Source organism: Aedes albopictus, chromosome 2, assembly GCF_035046485.1.
Source record: "Aedes albopictus strain Foshan chromosome 2, AalbF5, whole genome shotgun sequence".
Classification (NCBI taxonomy): domain Eukaryota; kingdom Metazoa; phylum Arthropoda; class Insecta; order Diptera; family Culicidae; genus Aedes; species Aedes albopictus.
In genome coordinates, this window is record NC_085137.1 from 204015604 (window position 1) to 204039056 (window position 23453).

General features: G+C 40.2%; 1 protein-coding gene across 7 annotated transcripts in view; it reads left to right on the forward strand.

The window, feature by feature from the left end:
- The window catches only part of LOC109425214 (tyrosine-protein phosphatase Lar), an 830826-nt gene that overhangs the window by 622108 nt on the left and 185265 nt on the right, over positions 1–23453 (forward strand). For 6 of the 7 annotated variants that reach the window (XM_062851024.1, XM_062851023.1, XM_062851025.1 and 3 more), the window contains 3 exons: positions 10693–10731; positions 10849–10980; positions 17264–17422. In XM_062851024.1, coding sequence (XP_062707008.1) covers positions 10693–10731; positions 10849–10980; positions 17264–17422 — 330 coding nt within the window. The remainder of the gene's footprint in view (positions 1–10692; positions 10732–10848; positions 10981–17263; positions 17423–23453) is intronic. The other variant, XM_062851027.1, reaches the window with a different exon arrangement.

Here is a 23453-nt window from a genome sequence, read left to right on the forward strand (position 1 = left end):
AATTTAATCGAAAAATTGATGCACTTGGAAGCTCCCATGGCGATCGGTTTCGAACCGCACCAGTACGCTTGTAATTATCTTCGTCCGTTCAATTTGAGTAAGTGAACTATGTTTTTCATGAACTTCTCTCTGGCCTCAAAAAGGAGACCACCTACCCAGAATGGAATCCCCGAATAAACCCCGTTTCTTCACATTTGATCCTGCCGAGAAGATATGCGGTTGCTGAGTTGCTTCTTCAGCGGGTGCCCTGCGTTCGTTTGTCGGTCGAGCAGTGGTGGTACCAAATTTACGTGCATTTTTCTCCTTTGATTCTTCACTCCCATACGAAACCCCAAAAACACAGACCTCGCATAGGAATAGTGGTGAGTGGGTGGTGGATGGGATGCCCTTGGGGAAGGGCTGGACGGATGGAAAGTGGCCACCGATGAAGCGAAACCGTCCACCAGTTAGGGTGAATTTATGGCCCAGTTCACTTTATGCTGTACGTCGCCTAATATGGAAGAGTGCATGCCCTCAATAAATCTTGCGCCGGCCCTAAATCAAGATGATCTGCCCGGCGAGAGTTCAAGAAAAGCGCAGCTGGACGGATATATTTCACTTTGATTTCGTTGCCGGCAGCCGCAACAGTGGCAGTTTTTTTTTTCTTCCAACATGCTGTCTCCAATCTGCAGGAGTTGTGAAATTTTACATTGGATGATGACGATTTCCGGGTTGTGGAAATTTGGATTCGTTTTAAGCTGAATAACTGATGGTGTATGTTCAGACTGCAGCTAGCGTGTACACTGTAGCATTTTGAATAATGTTTCAAGAGGGTTCACACATAGTGCGTGAATGCCAGGCGTAAGGTGGAAGATTAGTGTGTTTATTACTGTGAAGGTTATGCGGCATAATTCACTTGATTGCATAACTCGTGGGCGGTATATGATAGATTGACACTGTGCTGTTAAAGTTGGAAGTAAGGGAAACGGCTTTTTCAATCCGTTTCTGTTCTAGCGATGGCTTAGAACATGTAAATATACAACATACATGTTGTATACGTAGAAAGGAGGGAGAAAGTACCGTCATACGGGGCTACTATGGACACTTTTGAATATAGATTTTTTAAATTCAAAATATGGATCAAACATGTTTGATATCTTTGGGACTATTATGAAGCAATAGTTTTCCCTTCATTTGGTTGAAATTATTTTTCAAACAGACCGATTATTGATTGTCAGGACGCGAAAAAAACATCGAATAAACCAATAAAATATACATAACGTATCAGATCATTTGGTCTGTAAGCATTGTTTCTACAGTTCATATATTTCATTGGGTTGATCACTTCATTCAAAATGCCTCAACGTAGCATATGGGTAACTCTCGCTGAGACCGGCCCACTATTTACACCTTGTCTTCAAAAATGTTTAAAGTGCCGATTTTCTGAAAGCCCTCGCTAAAAAAGTAAGAAAAATGCATTTGGTTACTCAAATTGATGGACCCCCCGTTAGTTAAAGCCACAATAATTTTTGCGGACCCCTCGATTTTGGTCAAATGGTGGCTCATTTAAACCGTTATAACTCGGAAGTTTCTCCAAAAACCACCTCAAAACGAATTGTTGTTGAAAAGAGGAAAGATAGAGCTACTATTTACAATAATAAAAAGTTGGGTCAGCCATATTGATTTTGGCCGCCATCTTGGATTTTTATACCAAAACATTTTTTCACCATTAGGGCAACCACCGTCATCTTTGATATTCTGGTCGCCATTTTTGGACTTCCGACATCCTCCCCATATCAAAAAAACCAATATCGCATGGATTTAGGGCCTAAAACATCATAAAATAGCCACCATCTTGAATTTGGAGCCGCCATCTTGGATTTCATGTCGCCATCTTGGATAATATGATTGCCATTTTTGTACTCCGGACATCTTCCCCTTACGAAATATACCTATATTGCACGATTTTGCGGACCCCTCGATTTTGGTCAAATGGTGGCTCATTTAAACCGTTATAACTCGGAAGTTTCTCCAAAAACCACCTCAAAACGAATTGTTGTTGAAAAGAGGAAAGATAGAGCTACTATTTACAATAATAAAAAGTTGGGTCAGCCATATTGATTTTGGCCGCCATCTTGGATTTTTATACCAAAACATTTTTTCACCATTAGGGCAACCACCGATTTTCAAAATTTTTGCATCAATGTAAAGCTGAGGCATTTATACATAACATATCAAAAAATTAGAGATGTCTTTTTTTCCTATCAAAAGTTATCTGCAGTTTTGTAAATTAAGCCACGTTTTCTCCATACATTTCCATGTGCACCGGTAACGACGCGACATGCAACAGCATCCGGGTTTACGCCTGCATGCATACACAAAGGCGCGTGCCGCAAACATTGGCCAAATCGGAGGTTCGTTTCCGTTTTTGACTGTTTCTCAATGATTCGGGCATTGTTTTCATAACTTTTATAGTGTTTTGAAAAGCTTAAACCTTCCGCTTTCCATTAGTGGACTCCATGTCTGTGTATTTTAACCTAGGCTAATTCTACAATTTATCGTTTATCTGGCTTTTGATGTTTGAGCTACAAACCCTTAAGAAAAAGCCGGTATATTAAAATTTGAGCCGTCACTTTGGATTCAAGTCCGCAATCGTGATTACTCTGGTCGCCATTTTTGGACTCCAGACATCTTCCTCATACCAAATACACCCATATTGCATGATTTTACGGCCTAAAACTCCATTAAATAGCCGCCATCTGGAATTTTGAGCCGCAGTCTTGGATTTCATGCCGTCTTCTTGGATATTCTGGTAGTTATTTTTGGACTCCGGGCATCTGCTGCATACCAAATATACTCTTATTACATGGATTTAGGGGCTCAAAACTCCCTTAAACAGCTTCCATTTCTAATTTTGAAGCCGTCATTTTGGATTGGCCATCTTTGATATTCTGGTTGCCATTTTTGGAAACCGAAGCTCTTCCCCATATCAAATATACCCACATTGCATGGTTTTAGAGCCTAAAACTCCATTAAACAGTCGCTATCTTGAATTTTGAGCCGCCATTTTGGATTTTAGACCGTCATCTTTGATATTCTGGTCGCCATTTTTGGACTTCCGACATCCTCCCCATATCAAAAAAACCAATATCGCATGGATTTAGGGCCTAAAACATCATAAAATAGCCACCATCTTGAATTTGGAGCCGCCATCTTGGATTTCATGTCGCCATCTTGGATAATATGATTGCCATTTTTGTACTCCGGACATCTTCCCCTTACGAAATATACCTATATTGCACGATTTTTGGGCTCAACACTCTGTTAAACAGCCGCCATCTTGAATTTGGAGCCGCCATCTTGGATTGTAGACCACCATCTTGAATTTTGGACCGACATCGTGGAATTTCCAGTCTCCAGTGTTGATTACCGCATAGAATTCGGCAACCATGCTAAAGGTTACACAAATCACTGCAGTTTGATATGTGGCGTGATGGAACTTGCTTCAGTTTTATATACGGCCAGTTCTACCGGTGCTGGTCCGGATCACTTTAATGGCCATAACTCCAGAACGCCCTAACCGATCCGGACCATTTTTTAATAGCAAACAATGCGGTAAAATTCTGATTCGATTGGGCCATGGGCCAATGGGAAGTGCCTTAAAAGTGAGTGAACTTTTTTGTACACAGACACACATACACACACACATACACACACATATATACACACAGACATCATCTCAATTCATCGAACTGAGTTGATTGGTATATGTGACATGACCCTCCGAGCCTTTTATCGAAAATTCCTTTTTTGTGTGAACATATAGCATTTCAGTTCACTTAGGTGAACGAGAAAGGCAAAAATGATACGAAATTCATGAAAAAATAGTTTTATAAACTTTAAGATAAATCTATTGTTTCTTAACATGTTTCATATATACAATCGGATACATTCACAAACAGACATGCTTGGCATGAATGCTTAATGCAATGTGAGGTTCGAAATTGCTGAAATAACTCAATATGACATGATGATGATTAACCTGGGCTTGTTAGGGGAATATCTGTAAATAAAAAGAAAATCGGGTTAAGTACGGTTCCTTTGAATTCCACTAAGAATTTGCATCCTTTGACAGATACGTATTTCGACCTCAACTGTAAGGTCGTCTTCAGTGTCTTGTACTTGACTTGACTTGTCGAGTCAAGTACAAGACACTGAAGACGACCTTACAGTTGAGGTCGAAATACGTATCTGTCAAATGATGCAAATTCTTAGTGGAATTCAAAGGAACCGTACTTAACCCGATTTTCTTTTTATTTTCAATATGACATTCCCAAATTAAATTTCATAAGCGTAACTTTTATGTTGGTACTCCTTTTCGTTATGATAAACGATTTATCAAAGATAGTCCTTATACCCATATTAACCAGTAGGGGAGACTGAGGAGACTTGATCCCTGGGGAGACTTGATCCCTGGGGAGACTTGTTCCCCCCATATTTGCTCGGAATCAAAAACATTTTTCTTCTAGCATATTTTTTTTCAAAACTTCTCCTGGACAAACGACTATGTTTTGGCTACAAGTGATTTCGATTGTACATTGCATTATTTTTTAACGGATGATGGTTTGTTTTCAGTCCCTCAGAAATCTTTTAGGCGATTCCGAAAAATCTCAATAACTTTGTGAAAATCAAACCAAATCATGTCAAAATTTCACAGCACATAGTTGAAATAGAATACTTTCAAACTTATTTATCCAAATAAAGCTGTTGTTAACATATTTTAATAATTTCAGACTAGTATACACAACAGTGATATGGGGAGACTTGATCCCTCGAGGATTATACACGCATTATATATGTAAAAATAAAATTCTATTCGGAAGCTTCTATTCACTTGGAATTGTAGTCTATTCAACGATAAAATGTGTCAGATAATTATAACTTTAGTACAAACCAAGAAAAGGGGGATCAAGTCTCCCCATTTTGAAAATACGGCATATCCTTAAAAATTGAAGGAAATCTTACAATTTTAAACACTCCATATTCATCGAAAATACAAAAGAACTCGAAAAGAAAATGAATAGGAAGACTCTGGAATTATTTTCTCTTTAAATAAACCATGGGATCAAGTATCACCCATTTTTGAAAAATACATCATAAGACATGCCTCCATAAAAACACAATTATGAAACCTTTGACAATAATTTAAAGGCCTTCTGTTGTGTATTAACTTGCAATAGATGTTTACCTGCCATTTTGTACGGAAATCGGATCTAGTTTTGTGTTTTTTCCTCAAGTTTCAGGTAAATTTAGAAAAAGGGATCAAGTCTCCCCAGTCTCCCCTACACACTTTCATATATACTTGTTCTTTTTAATCATTAACAATGTCTACAATTGCTTTAAGAAATAAAACAAAAAAATGTATGATGATGTTCTAGACCGATGCAAATATTGTCACCGCTCCTTTCCCTATTTATAAAAAAAATCCCAAAATATTGAAGGGGCAAAAAAAACATGGCTGCTCATTGCTCCATCTTCAATGAATAAATTACTTTCAAGCAGCATTTTTTCATAAGTTGTATTAAAAAAAATGCAAGTTTTCAAAAAATTGTTTTTGGTTTTTTATTTAACAAAAGAGCAATATTATTTGCTTTTTCTTCATCTTCTTCTTTATGGCTCTACTTCCCCACGGGGACTTGGTCTGTCTCGCTTCTACTTAGTGTTCTTTGAGCACTTCCACAGTTATTAATTGAAGGGCTTTCTTTGCCAGCCATTGCATGAATTTGTATATTGTGATGCAAGTACAATGTTACTCTATGCCCAGGGAATCGAACCCGCCGTCTCTGGATTGGCGATCCATAGCCTTAACCACTAGGCTAACTGGATACGCTGTTATTATTTGCATCGACCTTATTTACAATATCTATTCTTCTTTTTTTATATTAATGAACATGCTGTGCTAACGTTTCCAATCTATCGACCGATTCCATGGTAATTATTCTTGTTTTTTTTTTTCATAGACAATTTTGATGTCGTCAAATGTTGTAAACAAACAAAATTTAGTTTAAACATTTGCTGAAAACTAACTTAGACCATAAAATTCAAAAAATTCCTTACATTCAAATTTACTGAAACTGCCAAGTGTTTATTATACCTATTCTTTTTTTTTAAAATAACTTGATATGAACAGTTTTTTGGCATGTCAACGAGATCCATAAGTTGAAATAACCAAATACATTTTGTGTACTTTCTGGTGAAGAAAATTCAGAAAATTATCATAATCCATGTCATCCATGGATCACCTTTAGGTGACACTTGGAGCAGTGAGGTTAGTGAGGGTAATTTACTGAGAAAACTGAAAGGGATGTCATGTAATGAGAGCTTTCAAGTTAATTTCAGTAAAATTTTAGGGGTTTTCAATGCATTTCCGGGTGGTTCAGAGGGGTTCCTGAGTATGCTAGGGGCTCAATTGGCGTCCCCGAGAGCTCCAGAAGAATCCAAGGCATTTCAATGAGTTTCGGGAACGTTCAGAGGCTTTCAGGGCTTCAGGAAAATTCAGAAAAGTCGTAAAGCATTTCAAGACGTTTCTTGGAATTTTAGGGGGCTCCAGTGGCGTTCTAAGTAATACTTCAAGGATCTCAGATGAGTTTTCTATGAGGTTTCAAATGCTTTAGGGGGCTTTTGTAGAGCTTATGGGATGCCTACGGGCGTCTCAGGGGGGGAGCGTGGAATTTCTGAGGAATTTCAAAGTGTTTCAAGGTGTTTCAGTGGATTTCAGGATGTTTCAGTACAGTTTAAGGGCGATCTACAAAGATACAAGGTTTTTGTTTCTGTGACTTCAAGGCGTTTCAATGAATTTCAGGAGGATTTAGTAGCAGTGGGCCTTATCAGGTCTTAAGGAAAGTTTACGGGAGTCCTAAGTGGCATTTTAAGGCGTTGCGAGAGCATTTAGGAAGCTTCAGTGTTGTTTGAGGGAGTATCAGTGAGGCTTCAAGGGGATCTGAGAGGCATTTCAATTGATTTCAAGGGGTTTCATTAGCTTTCAGGGCATCATGGAATTTCAGTAGAGATTAAAGGAAATTCACTGAGGTCTTGGAGAGGTTTCCGAGGAAGTTTCAGAGCAGTGATTTTCAGGTGACATCCAGGTATTTTAGGGTTTATCAGGAGGCCTCGGTAGAGCTTAAGGCAAGTTTATGGAGCTCCTAGGGAAAATCATATGTTCAATACTGACCAGAGCATGAGGGTATCTTTTCGCAATTTAAATTTCCATTTGTTCATCGAACACATGTTTTTTGTTGTGCACATGAATATAAAAGTGTTGCTTCAATATAATTTCTACTTGGTTTGGTTGACCTAAGCTAAAATCGAGGAATTGACATTTTGAAACTTATTTGTTTATGTAGATTACATTTTTTTCTGTTCTTAAATCATCTGATTTCTTCATAAAAGTGTGAACTTTTTCTGTAAATTTATTTTGGCAAGCTTCTAAAAAACATTTGAAATTTGCAAGAACTTTCATTAGAAGTCCTGAGTCTCCAAAGTTTCTTTGAAGGAGATTTGATAATGAGTTCCTGCAACAGTATTTAATTATCTAATATGTACAAAAAAAAAAGTTGGAAACGAAGCATCCATGCCAGTATAAATTACAACTAAAATACAGAAAAAAACAAAATCATCAGATGTTCTAAATTTTTTTTTTAATATTAAACTCTCATACCAATCAGCAATTAAGACAAACATGCATTATACAGTATCGGACAATAAAAACGCACCAAAGCCGTTTTCCCATATAAACTAGTCAACTTTAGATTACCATATCTCAGTTATATCTAAACCGATTTTTTTCATTTTTCTGTGACGAACTACAAAACATTTCAATTTTCAAAAACTGTTGAAAAAGTTCAGTGATAACTATTGTTACAAAAGTTACAGACAGGTTGAATTTTGACAATAAAAATGCACCAAGTCAAAAAATGTTATAGCAAAAAATGGTTACGTCATATCATTATGGTGTCTTCGGCAAATATGTTTCTTGTGTGATGACGAACAAGTTTGCTGAACAGACCAACATGATTTGACTTCAACATTTTTTGCTATACAATTTTTTGTCTTGGTGCATTTTTATTGTCAAAATTCAACCTATCTGTAACTTTTGTAACAATAGTTATCACTGAACTTTTTCAATAGTTTTTGAAAATTGGAATGTTTTGTAGTTCGTCACAGAAAAATGAAAACAATCGGTTAAGAAGTAACTGAGATATGGTAATCTAAAGTTGACTAGTTTGTATGGGAAAACGGCTTTGGTGCATTTTTATTGTCCGATACTGTATGTAATGTAATAAATATATTCAGAATAAGCTTGCTAGTTGTGATATGGCGTGGTTACCGAAAGTATGGTAGAAATTCGACAAATGCTATAATTCCGGTCATCAGATGAAATATAGCCAATTTGTAATTGAAGATATTCCAACTTAACTTTGCCAATGACTCATTGGATAAAAGCCAAAATATGTAGTCTATCAAGAATTGGCCCCTATAGTACTAGAAATCAAACAGTTTTGCAAGGTTTCATGTTTCAGTATCACTCCACTTACGACTTCACAATTGTTCTCGTTTTGGGTATGACGAAGGCAACCGCACCACAGCATCAACTATCCAAGTTGTTCTTCATCATCTTTTAATTTTCACTTCGCCAGATTCACTAATTTCACTGACCAAGAAAAAAAAGAAAAGATTTGTTTTCCTTAGCATTGCATGGCATTGTCAGTATTTCAAATACCGAGGATAAAATTATAATTGAAATAACGAACTAATATAAGGCAAATATAATGACCCTATAGGATTTTCTCGAAAATGTCACAACCAAAATACGAAATTGACAATAGCATTAAAAATTTAAGCCATGATCGAAATTAGTTGCTTCGCTTTACATCGACATCAGTACCCACCCACTTGCTGAACCTGGGAATATAGAAGCCAAGGAAGTTTACACGGTTCTCATGAAAGTGAACCAATCGCACATTGGTCGGGTTCCATACAAAGGGGCGGCCAAAACTCCCAAAAAACGAATTTGATATTTTTAAACTTTATTTTACCTTATAATAAAGCTAATGTATTGTACTTTTATGATTCTTGATTAAAAGCATACCAGCTTTTGTATTTCAATGACATTTTCACTACCAAAGTGACCTAAGTCATAAAATTTCAAAATGCGTCATTCGAAAAAAGTAAAATATTAATATTTTGAGAATGGAATATATGTTTTATGTTATCCAGCATATAAAAGCTTGTTGTTGGACAGTTTGAATGCACGTATGGTGTAAAATTGATATGTCACAAAACTTTCGAAATTTTCATATATCGTACCTTAGGAATTTTGGAAACTTTTAAGTTAAAAAACGGTTCGTGTCGTCACGTGTCGCCGCAATTTCGAACAGTACATCTTGAAAATCATGCTTAGGGCTGCATAAAAACGTTTAAATATTTTGCAGAAAATTGCAGTTTTTCAAATTAGATCTGTTTAAAAAAGTCAAGTTTTTTCATATATTTTACGTTATTTTTCCATTTTTGACTGAAATAAAATTTATCTCCCCACATTTTTTACACGCTTTGAACAAACTTGATTGGATTTGATCGAAAGTTGATCATTTAATTGAATTCAAATTGATTTTCTAACAAAAAACGCAAAAAATGTGGGATTATTGAAGTAACGTAATTTTTGAATACCCATTTTGAAACACTAAGAATACTATATAACATATCTAGACAACCTATAACTTCGATTAAACACATAAAAAGAGTTTTGGCCGAACTTTATATATTTCCGACCATTGTGCAATCGAAAGAGAAATACCAAGTAAATTTGCTCACGCCAAACAACTCCCCGCAGAGTCCTACAAAATTAACTAATTTTCAGTAGCTCCTCCACTGTCAACGCCTTCGGTTTATAATGAAAGGAAAAAGAATGCCGAAAATTCATTCAAGTCTCCTCGTACGGTGCGTGCCGGTCGCATCTTATCTTCCGAAAACGGACATTAAAAATTCATGTAGCGTAATTTTGGTTAATTACCTTACCGGATGGTTAATTGGAAACCATTGCCAGAATCGACTCCAGGCGTAATTTGAATATAAATGGTTTTAGTGCTCCCACCATGTGCTAATTCTCTTCAAAGTTCACACTCCGCTCCGTACCGCGTCGACTTGGGTTGTGGCGGTGCGGTGGTGCGAACCCAAGTTTCCCGGATCTGCACACTGTGTAGTAAAATCCATCCATTTTGGGGCTGTTGATTAAAAACTCACACCGAAATCCGGCCAATTCCCGGCCCCCATAATTTTGGGAAACCAAGTACAAACTCTCGCATCCTTCAACCGTGGCTGATACTAATTGAAATTCCGGCATTCGACGTGCCTCGAAAACCCAACCGTTTGCAATATTAAACAGCTTTCATCAGGTAAATTGCATAAGCTGCTGCTCATTCCACTGCCAAAAGCTAAACACCGATTCCAAATAAACCCTCGTTCCTGCGTAAGCAACCGTCAAAATTTAGGACCGCATTCTAACCGAAAATTGCCCAACACCATTAAAGCGTAGCTCATTTGGTTCCGATCTTCCTTCGCCACTTCGCTACCTCAACCTCAACTCAACTGCTTGCGTCGAATGAAATCCTTTTAACCGCTTCGTCGTTCTCTTCCACCGGTTGCATCGTTTTGCAGATGGGAATTTCTCAGACTTTCCCTTCATCTACCTGACACGTAAGTGGCGCCGGAACTTTTCCCCAGAAAACTTACCACTTTATCAGGTTCATCCGTCATCGATTGCCCGAAGACGAAACTAATATTCGATTTTTCCTTCTTTCTTCTCTTCCGCAGATCCACCGGAAATCATTCGCAAGCCGTCGAACCAGGGCGTCCGAGTCGGCGGAGTTGCAACGTTTTTCTGCGGAGCCAGAGGTGATCCACAGCCGAACATCGTGTGGAGGAAAAATGGAAAGAAAATAATGGGTAAGTACCTATAGCTACCTGGAATATGTTGGGGTGGCTTGTCCATCTTGTGTCAATTAACCGGTTGATCCGTGTCGAATTGAACCACCTAGTGGCAAAGTTTTGCGACCGATGGATGGGATGGGATTAGTCAATCATCTGAATTTGCATCAAGTACAGTGGGTAGGTAAAAAAAAGACAACCCACTTTTACACTGAAAGAAAATCTCATTTGAGCCCAACTGGAATCACTTTGAAAACCTTTCGTACTTCAATACTTCAGTGGACTTACTGTATCAACCTTCAAATTCCCTTTTTTTTTCATTTTGATCTAAATATCATTTCAGATGACATCGACCCAAACATGTTGCGTTCGGCGATTTATTAGTATTCGCAATTTTGTGAATTGTAGCATTGAATGTTTCTAATTTTTCTTTCTCAACATCCCTAAGCGTTTATACTTTTCCTTAAACCCTATTCATGGTACGGACTTCTGGGGACGTGCACATTTTGAGATTTTGAAATTATTGTTGAAATATTTGGATTTTTTTTCCATAGAAAGTTTTATTCTCCGTGTAACTTTTAGGAATCTCCAATAAATTTCAACATTGAGCATATCCCACACAAAATACGAAAAAATGCCATTTTTGACAATATTTTTTTTAATTTGGATGAGATTTTGTTCATGCGCTGGATGTTATGAATCATTAACACTTGAATCAACACAAATTTCATAACTACAAGTGTATGAAAATTGACCCATTCTCACCCCTTCGAGGTGGTGAGAATGGGTCAAGGGAACCGAATTTGTTCCGCATTAACAGCGAAGCAAGTTATCAAACTAAAATTTTGATCAAGGTTGATACTACTTACCAATACTATATTATATGATAATGATGAGTTTGAAATTCTGAAAAATATCAATCCACCTAAAAGTGTAATGCATCATCGAGCCTTAAAAAAGGCATTTTAAAAAGGCCTAATATTCAAGCTTTTTTCTATGATTTATCAAAAATTAACTACCTAATTACTCTAGAAACCCCATTTTTTGACAGATGCTGCTGGCAACTACGAGGATGACACCATAAAGATTCGATATTCGCAATATTAAATGAGATGTTTCAGATAATGTGTTGACCCAATCTCGCTCCTCTGACCCATTGCCACCCCCAACGACGGCACATAATTTCAATTTTCCAAAACCTTACTCTTCGATTTTTCATCATTTTTTTATAGAAACCTGACTTCCAGCCTCAAAAGTTTCCAAGTAAACCAGGACCCAGGTCAAATGTATTATGTTTGCAGTTCAAACCCGAATTAGCACATTGCAATGTCGGAAGTAAAAGAAAAAATGCCGCTAATTCGGGTTTGAACTGGAAACATAATATAATATATTTACCAGCCGATTATGAAACATGCATACGTTAAGTTATCTGAAAAAATCTACTTTAGTTTTCCAGTGAAATTAAATTAATGTGATAATGTAGGCCTAATAAGCGGATATCAATAAACTGCACGCCCAATGGTCATTAAACAAAATGACTATAACAATAACAAAATTAGCTCTAATTCGATGAACAACCAGACCACACTGATCCAGAGCCATGTAGTTTCACATACCAGATGGAATAAGTACATATATTTGATGATATTGTAGAGAAAATCAAAAATTTTGTTTTATCAGATGCGAAATTTAGCGACCTGTGTAATTTTCTGCGGTTTGAAAATTCTGGTTGTCTTCATCTTCAGGCGCCGCCCTGTAAAGGTTAATGACCAAAATGGGAAATTTTTTAATTAACTTTTCAGAAAACTAGCCTATTATAGATCATGGAACGTTGAAACATAGATTGGTTAATGTCAAATGGACGAAAATGAGGTTTGAAGTTGAAAAACAGTTTCGCATTTTTTTCCTGCCGCATACTGTACAGGGATTATTCACAAATTTATACAGGATTTTCACCAAGAATCCTCTGGAAATTTCTTTGGGCCTTTCTTCGACGGTTCCTCCTGGAGTGCGTGTGGGATTTTCTCTAGGAAATCCTCTGAGAATTCTTTTGATTTCCTCTCAAAATTCCTCAGGAGATTACTCTGGAAATTCCTTTGGGAATTTCTCTTCGAATTCTTCTGTGATTCCTCTGAGAACTCCTCCGCCAATTGCTCTAGGAATTTTTCCGTGGGTTCCTCTGACAATTTCTCCGGGGATTACTCTTGGAATTCCTCCTCAGGGAAAATCTACTAGGATTCCTCTAGGAAACCCTCCGAAGATTCCTCTGAAGATTCTTCTGAATCCATCTGAAAATTCCTCCGGGGATTCCTCTGGGGATTCTTCCAGAGATTCCACTGAGAACTCTTTCGGGGATTCCTCTGGGGGTTCGTCTGGGAATTCTTTAACTGGGAATTATTTAACTGAGAATCCCTTCAGGGATTCGTCTGGTAATTCTTTTTCTAGGAACGCCTTCGCGTATTCCTCTGGGAATTTCCTTGGAGAATTCTCGTGAAGGTCGTTTGGGGTTTCCTCCAGAGATCCCTTTGGGAACTCTTCCAGGGATTGATCTGGGAATTTCTTCTCAAGCCTGCCTCCAGTGATTCCTCCTGATATTCGTCTGGGACTTCCTCCGGGAATTGCTCTGGGAATTTCTCCAAACATTTTTCTGGCAATTCCTCCGTGGATTCCTCTGAGAATTTATCGTGGGATTCCTCTACGATCTCTTCCTAGGATTCCTCTACGAAATCCTTCGTAGATTCCTCTGGGAGTTCTTTTGAATTCATCTGAAAATGCCTCCGGGGATTCATCTGGGAATTCCTTCATGGATTCATCTGGTAATTCCACCTCTAGGAATGCCTCCGAGGATTCCTCTGGGAATTCCCACGGGGAAGTCTCGTGAGATCCGTCTGCAGCTTCCTCCTGGGATTCCTGTGGGAACTCATCCAGGGATTCCTCTGGAAATTCATCCGCGGATTCCTCCGGGGATTCGTCTAGGAATTCCTCCAGGGATTTCTCTTGGAATCCCTACAAGGATAACGCCGGGAATTTCTAAGGGGATTCCTCCAGCGATTTCTATGGGAACTCCTTCTGGAATTTATCCGTGAATTCCTCTGGGGCACGGTGTCAAAATTTCGATTATTATCCCACTTTTATGTAACTCGGATTTTTTTTAATAGAATGTCAGAATTTTTGCTAAATAGTATTATTGGGAAGTTTGAAAATATTCCATTGGGAGAATTTTAATTTATCCATGTTCTTGGAAATTTTCCAAAGAAAAATTCAATAAATACTGTTTTAGCCTAAAGTACGTCCCACGAAAATTAGACACCGTGTGTGGTGGATTCTTCTGGATTCCTCTGGAAATTCCTCCGGGGATTCACCTGGAAATTCCATCGGGAGTTCCTCTGAGATATTTTTTCAAGAAATTACTCTGGATATCCCTGGACATTCATCTGAAACTTCTCAAGCAGATCTTCTCTGACAATTTCTCCAAGTGCTTTTTTTATACTTCCGGAAATTCCTTCTGGAGATGCTTGAGGAATTCTAGCGGGAGTTTCTGTAGGATTTCCGCTCGGAATTCCAAAATTTCTTCTGTGGTTTCTCCCGGAACTTCTCAATAAGTTGCTTTGGGTATTCCTCCGGGAATTCATCCAGAAGTTCCTTTGCAAGTTCAACCCGGAGTTCTTTCACAACTTACTGCAGGAGTTCCACTTGAAATTCCTACAGGAATTCTTCCGGGATTTTTCCAGGAATTCCTGGGAGAACTATTTCGGGAATTTTTCAGGGAATTGCTTCGGGAATTATTTTAGGAGTTTTCTCCGGCATTCATCCAACAGTTCATTCATTTTTTTGTTTAAATGTTTCTATAGGGTTTCCTCTCGCAATTCTTCCAGTATTTTTTCCAGGAATTCATTTAAAAGTTGATACGAGTATAACTCTTAGAGTTTCTTCAGTGACTTCTTCTGTTTTTTTCTGGGCATAATTGCAGAAGTTCCTTCAGGAGTTATTGCAGTGGTTCCCCATGAGTTCTTTAGGGACAGAAAGTTCCTTCGGGCTTTTCTCCAGGATTTCCTCTAGAAGTTCTTACGAGCATTGCTCGATGAGATCTTCTGGAAACTCTACCAAAAGTTGTTCCGAGAATGTCTACGGGAGTTTTTTTTTCTCTAGAATTTCTCTAGGAATTCCTTTTCCCTGGGTTTTCTTCAGATGATCCTTAGCTGCAATTCCCTTAAGGGTTCTGCTCTGCAATCCCTCCTAACATTCTTGTCCATGGGATTCCTTCAGGAATTTCTTCCCTGACATTACTCGAGGAGCTTAATTCCTACAGTTTTTACAGAAGTTTTTTAGGTGTAACTGCTCCAAGAGCTGCTCTGCTTCCCGATATTTCCTTTGCCAAAAGTCCTCAAAAATTCACTCCTTCGAAATCTTTCAGGAGTGCCTGCCATTGGGTACTCCTGGTATTCCTCGTGTATTTTCCCCAGGGATTTTTCTAGAAGTTCCTCCGCTGAAATTTGCGCAAGAGCACCTTCGCTAAGATTTCCTGGAATTCCACGAGAAGTTCCTTTCCCGGGATTTCTTCGCTGCAAACCACCAATAAGTTTGGTGGGATTCCTCGAAAAATGCTTCCGCTGTTCTTCAGGAGTTTTTCGCTTGAGGTTCCTTTGGTAAAATTCATACAGGAGATTCTTCCAAAATTTCATTTGTTGGGAATTCTCTGAAAGTATTTTCACTGGGATTCTTTTAGATTTTCTTATTCTTCGAATTCCTTCCGAAGTTTCTTTCTTGGATTTATTTTGAAAGTTCATTCCCTGAGATTTGTAAAGCAGTTCCTTGGCTGGAATTTCTGTAGTAGATCCTCTGCTGAGATGCCTTTAGGAGTTCATCTCGTAGGATTTCTTCAAAAGTCAGTTACCTCCAATTATTTCTGAATTTTATTCGCTGGGATTCCTCTAGAAGCCAGTTTACCCGGCATTTTATTAAAAACCAAACATTTTTTCAATAGAAATCAAAATACTAGAATTCTGTTTCAAAACTTCTTTCAGAATTTGAGGCGATGATAAAAATCTGAGGAAATTTCAATAGGGTAGCGAGCCACTTCGGCAGTGGCCTGTATTGTGGGCACTCTTCGCTATAACTCAGTCATTTCCAAACCAATTGACTTGATATTTTGAACACGGCTAGATACTATACGTATCTCACCGCATCCCAAAAATTGTGTCAATTGGTTCCAAATTGGCTGAGTTATAGCAGAAAAATGCCCAAAATAGGAGCCCTGCCGAGATGGTTCCACTTCCCTACATATTTCTCCAGAAGTCGTCCCATTTTCATAAAAAAAAACTTTCGTGAAATCCTCTGATTCATATAGGAGACCACCAGACATCTTGATAAAAATGTTGGAAATAACATGGAGAATAATTGCAATTTAATGCTACTTTTTTTTCAAGAGACCTATACAACATTTTCAGAAGAAGAGTGTGACCGCGATTATTGCATTTTATGATTATGATTTTGGTGACATTTTCAATGGTCTGGTCATCAAAAGGTCCAGGTCCATCCCGGGCATAGGTCAAGTACTGACAATCAAAACGTGATATTGGTTTGATTCAGATAAGAGGTAAAAGTACTGAAAATAATACCAAAAATGTGTTCTTGAACCTTCTGACCAATAGCAAAATTTGATATTTGAAGATCAATTAAATAGCTCACTGCTATTGGATAAATTTTTCCAAGAGCAAAATGTGCTATGAGGACGATGTTCCAGGAGTAAATTTGAGATATTATATTCAGTACTTTTACCTCTTATCTCAAACAAATAAATGTCACTCTCTGATCTCCATATCAAAACATGATATTATTGAGCTTTTTTCCTCTGCTCGGGCAGACATGATTCCACCAATATTTATGGAAAATTTAGCAAAGCAACTCACCACTCCTTTGTTCTGGATTTTTAATGACCATCGGCCGAATGGCCTGACACCTTTAATAAGTCACTGAAATCTGGTGTTTTCCAAAGATATGGATAACATCTTTTCTAGTGCCTATCTTTAAATCTGGCCGAAAATCCGACATACGCAATTATCGGAGGATTGCTATTATCGCTTGCATTCTAAAACTTTTTGAGGCAATCGTCAATGAAAAGATCTCGAAAATTTCGTCAAAAATTTTGAAAAGGAACAAACGCATAACCGATTTGAACACTATATTGTACACACACGCCACAGTATAACAAATCTTATCAACGCTAGTTATCGTTTATATTTAACTACATATTCCACAATACTCTATACTCGTTCTTCCCCTACCCTCTATATCTCCCCAGGTACCCAATCACGCTACTCGGTCATCGAATCTAATGGTGTTTCCATGCTGCGTATCGAACCGGTACGTGCCGGTCGTGACGATGCCCCCTACGAATGTATGGCGGAAAACGGCGTCGGAGATGCAGTGTCCGCCGAAGCAACGCTCACCGTCTATGAACGTAAGTACTTTCTGCCGTAGTCTAGTCATCCTGTCTTTAAATAGTGCCACTTATAAATTTCATTTCCGTTAAGAAAAATAAATCTACATATAATACTGGCACCTTGATGCAGTGGAAAAATCTCTTCACCTCTAATCCATCCTCAGCACTTTGCGCGAAATGCAAAACAAATAGTTTATCGTTTATGAATTATAACTTGCTTCCGCTTTCCACCGGCGCGGCGGAACCGCATCATCTTACGCTCGATTGTGCTGCTGCACTTTGCCTCTGAAAAGAAACGGAGATGCAGAAAATTTCAAGCGGATTTGCATCGCTAATTGTATAAATTTCCTCTCCATTATGCTGCTACCTATGATGATGGTAGAGAGGTACCGATCATCGGTGCAGCAGCGTGGACGTTGTTGAGAAAATCAGAAACCACTGCCACTGCAGCTACCGCTGCTGATAAGGATGAGCTAATTCGAAGTGACGATGGAGAAAAAAAACGAACCGATAACGGATGAAACTTTGTACTCTATTAGTATGGGTTGCTCACTATCAATGGAACCTACTAGGGTAGCGAGCCACTTGGGCAGTGACCGTTATTTGGGGCAACCTTCGCTATAACTCAGTCAGTTAATTCCGACCAATCGACAAGAAATTTTGTTCATGGCTAGATATTATACGTATCTCACCGCGTTCCAAAAATTGTGTAAATAGGTTCAAAATTGGCTGAGTTATAGCAGAAAAGTGTATAAAATAAGTGCCCTGCCGAGATGGTTCCACTTCCTTAATGGGTATCTCAGCTATTGTTACTGTCATCTGGGATTTATATAACACACTAATGATTTTGCTAGGTCAGTCGATTGGTGTTTCCAGCGGTCCTTTCTTTCTGCTTTGTATTGTTCTATCTACTAAATCCCTCTTCTCTACATATTGCAACTTTTTTTTTTATCTAATTCCCGTCTAACTGAACACCGACCAATAATGGTCGGGTTTATGCTTGCACCTCGCCAAATGCTTCATGGCCAATTTGATATCAGTTCCTTATTTATGAATAAGCTTCCATATCATCAAAGATGGTTAGAAGGAAAAAGATAAACGACTCTCGCTCGTAGTAAATTCAATTACCGGTACACCTTATACGTGAAACTATGATACATAGTAACATCTAATATGACTGTAGGTGTTTATTCGAAAAGCCGGTCAAATTCTTTGCAATCCAAATCAAATCATGTGTTCAAAGTAAGATTGACTAGAAAGCTTTTAAACTGAGATGAATTCAACGTTAGAATAACAACCAAAATATTTCAATTCATATTTTTGAACACCAGATCTGTGATGAGCGCAACGAAGAAATCTTTCTCTGTGGTTGTGAAATTTCGTAAGTAGAAAATCCACGCACACCTTTGCATGTATCCTCCCTAGGCGAAGACAATTTAATGTTTACATTTTTTTTATAGAATGAGAAAATCTGCAACAGATACCCAAGAGGTGGTTCCTCGGGTGATGTGGGGATCGACCCACTAAAAACTCATTCTCTCTCTTCCTTACCTTCGCGGTACGCCCGTTAGGGATGACTTCGAGAAGGGGGGGACCGTACATGAGTACACTCTAATAGTAAGCGTTCCACCAGCTACCGCCTTAAGTTGTTCACTCTCCCCTGGAGGCTCGGGTCCTGGCTAGTACTTAGACTACCCGTTGAACTCAAGCTCCTGGATGGGGAAGGGGGGGCAACTCAACAAGCTGTTGTTCGGCTCGCCTTTTACTCTGTAGTTCAAGAACGATTCAAGAAACCGTGGAAGTAACGGAGTCCCACTTGTCCGCCCCCATACACATCCTTTCAACAATGTTGTCAGGCGTGATATCTCTACCGCATACCTCCTGCATACTCGACCTTTGCTCCACGAAACGTGGACATTCAAAGAGCACATGCTCCGCGGTCTCGTCGCAGTCTGCGGGGGAGCCTGCGTGTCCGAATCTGTGCAGATACCACCTAAAGCACCCATGGCCTGACAGAAATTGAGTCAAGTGAAAATTCACCTCGCCATGGGGCCTGCTCGTCCACATGGACACGCTTGGTATGAGCCTATGTGTCCATCTACCCTTGCTGGAGGAATCCCATTCCCTCTGCCACTTCAGCATAGACGAGGTTCTGGCGATACGCCTCGCACCTGTTATGCCGCGTCGCTCAAAACATTCTTTATCCTCTGCCACCACTAAAGCTATGGGCATCATGCCCGCTAGCACACATACCGCGTCCTTTGAGACTGTGTGGTATGCGCTCACCACCCTAAGGCACATCAGCCTGTGGGTACTCTCAAGTCGCTTCACGTTTCGATTAACCACTAGCGCCTTGACCATGCAGTGGCGCCATACCGTAGTATGAAGACCGCTACTGCCACGAGCAGCTTACGCTTACTCGAGACTATTGCCGAGCTATTTGACATTATCTTTGACAATGCCATTATCGCCATGCTTGCTTTTTTGCAGGCATATTCTACGTGGCTTCCGAATTTCAGCTTATCGTCGATCATGACCCCCAATTGCTTCAGTGAGCGCTTGAGTTGATCGTGCATCCACCTATGGTGACCACTGCCTGCTGTTCAGACTTGCGGTTGTTTACCACCACCACCTCCGTTTTGTGGTGCGCGAGTGCCAAATGTCTCGACCTCATCCAGTCCTCCACTATGCCAATTGCGTGAGTTGCTGTCAGTTCCACTTCCACTATCGACACGCCGTATACCACGAGGGTAATATCGCAGACAGACGTTCAAGTTTGACTCAGCAGCTTGTGTAAAAAACATGGCCGCCACAAATTGCCAAGTGGCAATCAGCGAACAGATGGCGTTAGCGACGTTCATATTCAACAGCTGCCTCACATGTGCGTTGCGACCAAAAACTGTCACCACGGTCGTCTTCCATCCGGAGGGCGGAAAAAGACCGCACGTGTTGCACGCTAATAATGTTTCCACATAATTTGTGCAGAGTAAATGACGTTTATTTAATGTCTGAAATCTTTTGCACAAATTAGCGCAGGACTCTTGTTAACTATTTTACACAATTTTACTTTAATTTTACATAGATTTGCTTGAATAAAACTGCATTTGGATGAACTTCACTCGCATTGTAAAATCTTTGTGAATGTTACGCAAATGTAGGAATGATTTTGACAGTGTTTGTTGTGATTTTATTTCTCGGTCGGTGGTGAATTGGGTGGTAAGTAAGCGGCTGGAAGCACGTGGTTTCTCAAACTGTCAACTGCACTGTAGCAATCGGTTGCCTAGGTGTCGCTAGTGAAAATTTACATAGAAAATTTGAATAAATTTGTTCGAGCCAGAACGTCTGTCTGCGGTAATATCATCGGCGAAGCCGACCAGCTTTACGCCCGGTGGAAGTTTGAGCCTCAATACGCCATCGTACGCCGCGTTCCATAGTACCGGGTCCAAGATTGACCCCTGCGGTACCCCTGCGGTGATGTAGCTCCTCTCGCCTTCCTCGGTGTCATAGATTAGCACAATATTCTTGAAATAGCTCTCCAATATCCGGCATAGGCTAACCGGGACTCCTAGGTGGTGTATTGCGCACTCAATGGCGGCCCAGCTGACGCTGTTGAACGCATTCTTAACGTCCAGCGTGACGACCGCGCAATAGCGGATTCCTGTTCGCTTCTCGGCCGTTTGGTTACAGCCCTAATAGCGTCCACCGTCGATCGACCCTTCCGGAAGCCGAACTGGTTATCCGAGAGACCAGAGTCATCGGGATTCTCGGTATAGACCATCAGCCTCGACAGAATTATCCGTTCCAACAGTTTTCCGGCGGTGTCCAGCAGGCAGATAGGTCTGTATGCCGACGGGTCGCCAGGTGGCTTTCCGAGTTTGGGCAGTAGAACCAATCTTTGCCTTTTCCACCTCTCCGGAAATTCGCCTAGTCTAGGCACCTCTGCATAGCCATTCTGAACATGTCAGGCTTAGCCTCGATGGCCGTCTTGATGGCTTATGTCGGGATACGGTCCGGACCCGGAGCCTTGTTCAACTTAAGCGACTTCGCTATTGCAATGAGTTCGTCGTTCGTCACCGGGGCTACCTCGCTATGGCCGGTTTGGCTATAGGGAAAGGGGGCCCATGGTCTTGTATCGTGTCGTGGGAACAGCGTTTCCACGATCTTCTTCAGCATCTCTGGGGAGCGTTCTGGGGGTGCTGACGCGCCATGACTACTCTGTAGGCATCACCTCATGGGGTCGTGTTGGCTGCCTGGCAGAGATTTTCGAAGCACGCCCGCTTTCGAGTCTTAATCTCTTTATTCAGTGCCAGTTTAGCCGCCCTGTAGGCCTCGCTTCGTTCAATTCTATCCTCATCGGTACGAGCCCTTTGCATCCTCCTTCTAGCTCTTAAGCAGGATGCGCGGAGTTCTGCGATTTCTGGACACCACCAGTACACCGGTTTGCGTCCATTTCTGGGTAGAGATCGCCTTGGCATAGCGGCGTCACATGCATGGCTTAGGGTTCCGACTAGATCATCGCTGGATAGATCGTCGGTGCTACTCTCCATAAACAATCGCTCCACAAATGCCGGCTTATCGAATCGCGAAGTCAGCCATCCCCGATGACGGTCGATGACCTTCGGCTGTGGCCGTCTTCCTCCGTGTTCCACTCTGTATCGAATCGCCAGAAAGTCACTATGCGTGTATCCATCGTCGACCCTCCAGTCTGAGCTAGGGTTTAGACCCGGGCTCCAGAAGGCCACATCAATGATGGACTCTGCACCATTCCTACTGTAGGGTTTTTTGTCGCCTATCCGCTACCCAGTTTCCGTTATCGGAAGGGATGCGGTATGGGTCCGATAGTAGTGCGATGTCTGTACTTGACTCCGAGACTGACTGCCATAGCAACTGTTGTGCGGCTTCACAGTGGTTCAGGTTTAGTTGTGTAACCTGCATTATCGTTTGGAACTTAGACCTCCTCGGCGTGCCTGGACATTTAGGCCCGCCCGTCGTGTGGCCCTTGTTCGCCGTGCAAATCAGGCATTTTGGTGCAGAGTTGCACTGTCTGGCGATATGGCCTTCTACTCCACACTTCCTGCAAATGTTTACATTTTGCCGACGGTAAAAAACGATTCATTTTATTAAAGTAAAAGCATCTGCTGCATTTTTCAGAGTTTTAAGCTTTGAAGTAACACAGAGCTTTTGTGAGGTATGACTTGAACGTCAGCTCGTTAAGGCTTTTTACGGCATCATCAGCATCGACAGCCATGTTGGATATGGCCTTAAACTTTCAAAATGATAATTCTCTGCCACCAAAGCGAATATTTGTATGAAAAAGTATCATCCTATATGCTCACTTGCAGTGATTGCGATGATACTTTTTCTGCTGCGTTGCTGCAGAATTGACAGTTTTTTATCACTTCAAAAATGCGAGGCAAACAATCATTGAAAAGCAAAAAGTCAATGATTCGTTTGAAAACTTAGTGATGCAGTAAGACACCTTAAGTGAATCTGGCATGAAGTGAAAATTGAACAGTGATAACGAACATTTCGGCTGGCTGCTGCTTTGGTACGGTTGCCTTCGGCATACGCAAAGCGATTCACTCGTTAGAGAAGTGAATATGAAACGTGAAATTCAATGTAATTATTCGATTTCCAGTGCTATAGAGGCTAATTATCGATGGTCTTCATCTTTTTGCTTCCATCCAATGATACATTGGCAAAGGTAAGTCGGAATATCTGTAATGATTGGCTATTTTCTTTCTGTCTGATGTGACGAGAATTAGCGCATATGATGAAGTAGATTTTTACCCTATTTTCAACCTGTTTACGGGCTGAAAAGCCGTTTCCCTTCTACCAGTTTCACAACACTGGGCAGAGATTATCCATCATATTACGCCTAGATAGGATTTCCAACCAGCAAACTGTGCTACATATTATTCAGAGTATTCAAAACAATTTATCACCTCCCGCCTGGCACCCACGCACCAACATGAACCCTCTACCACACAACTATTTGTACAGACGCAGAAGACCCAACGGTCTGTTTTTTTTTTTTCAAGCTATTGGA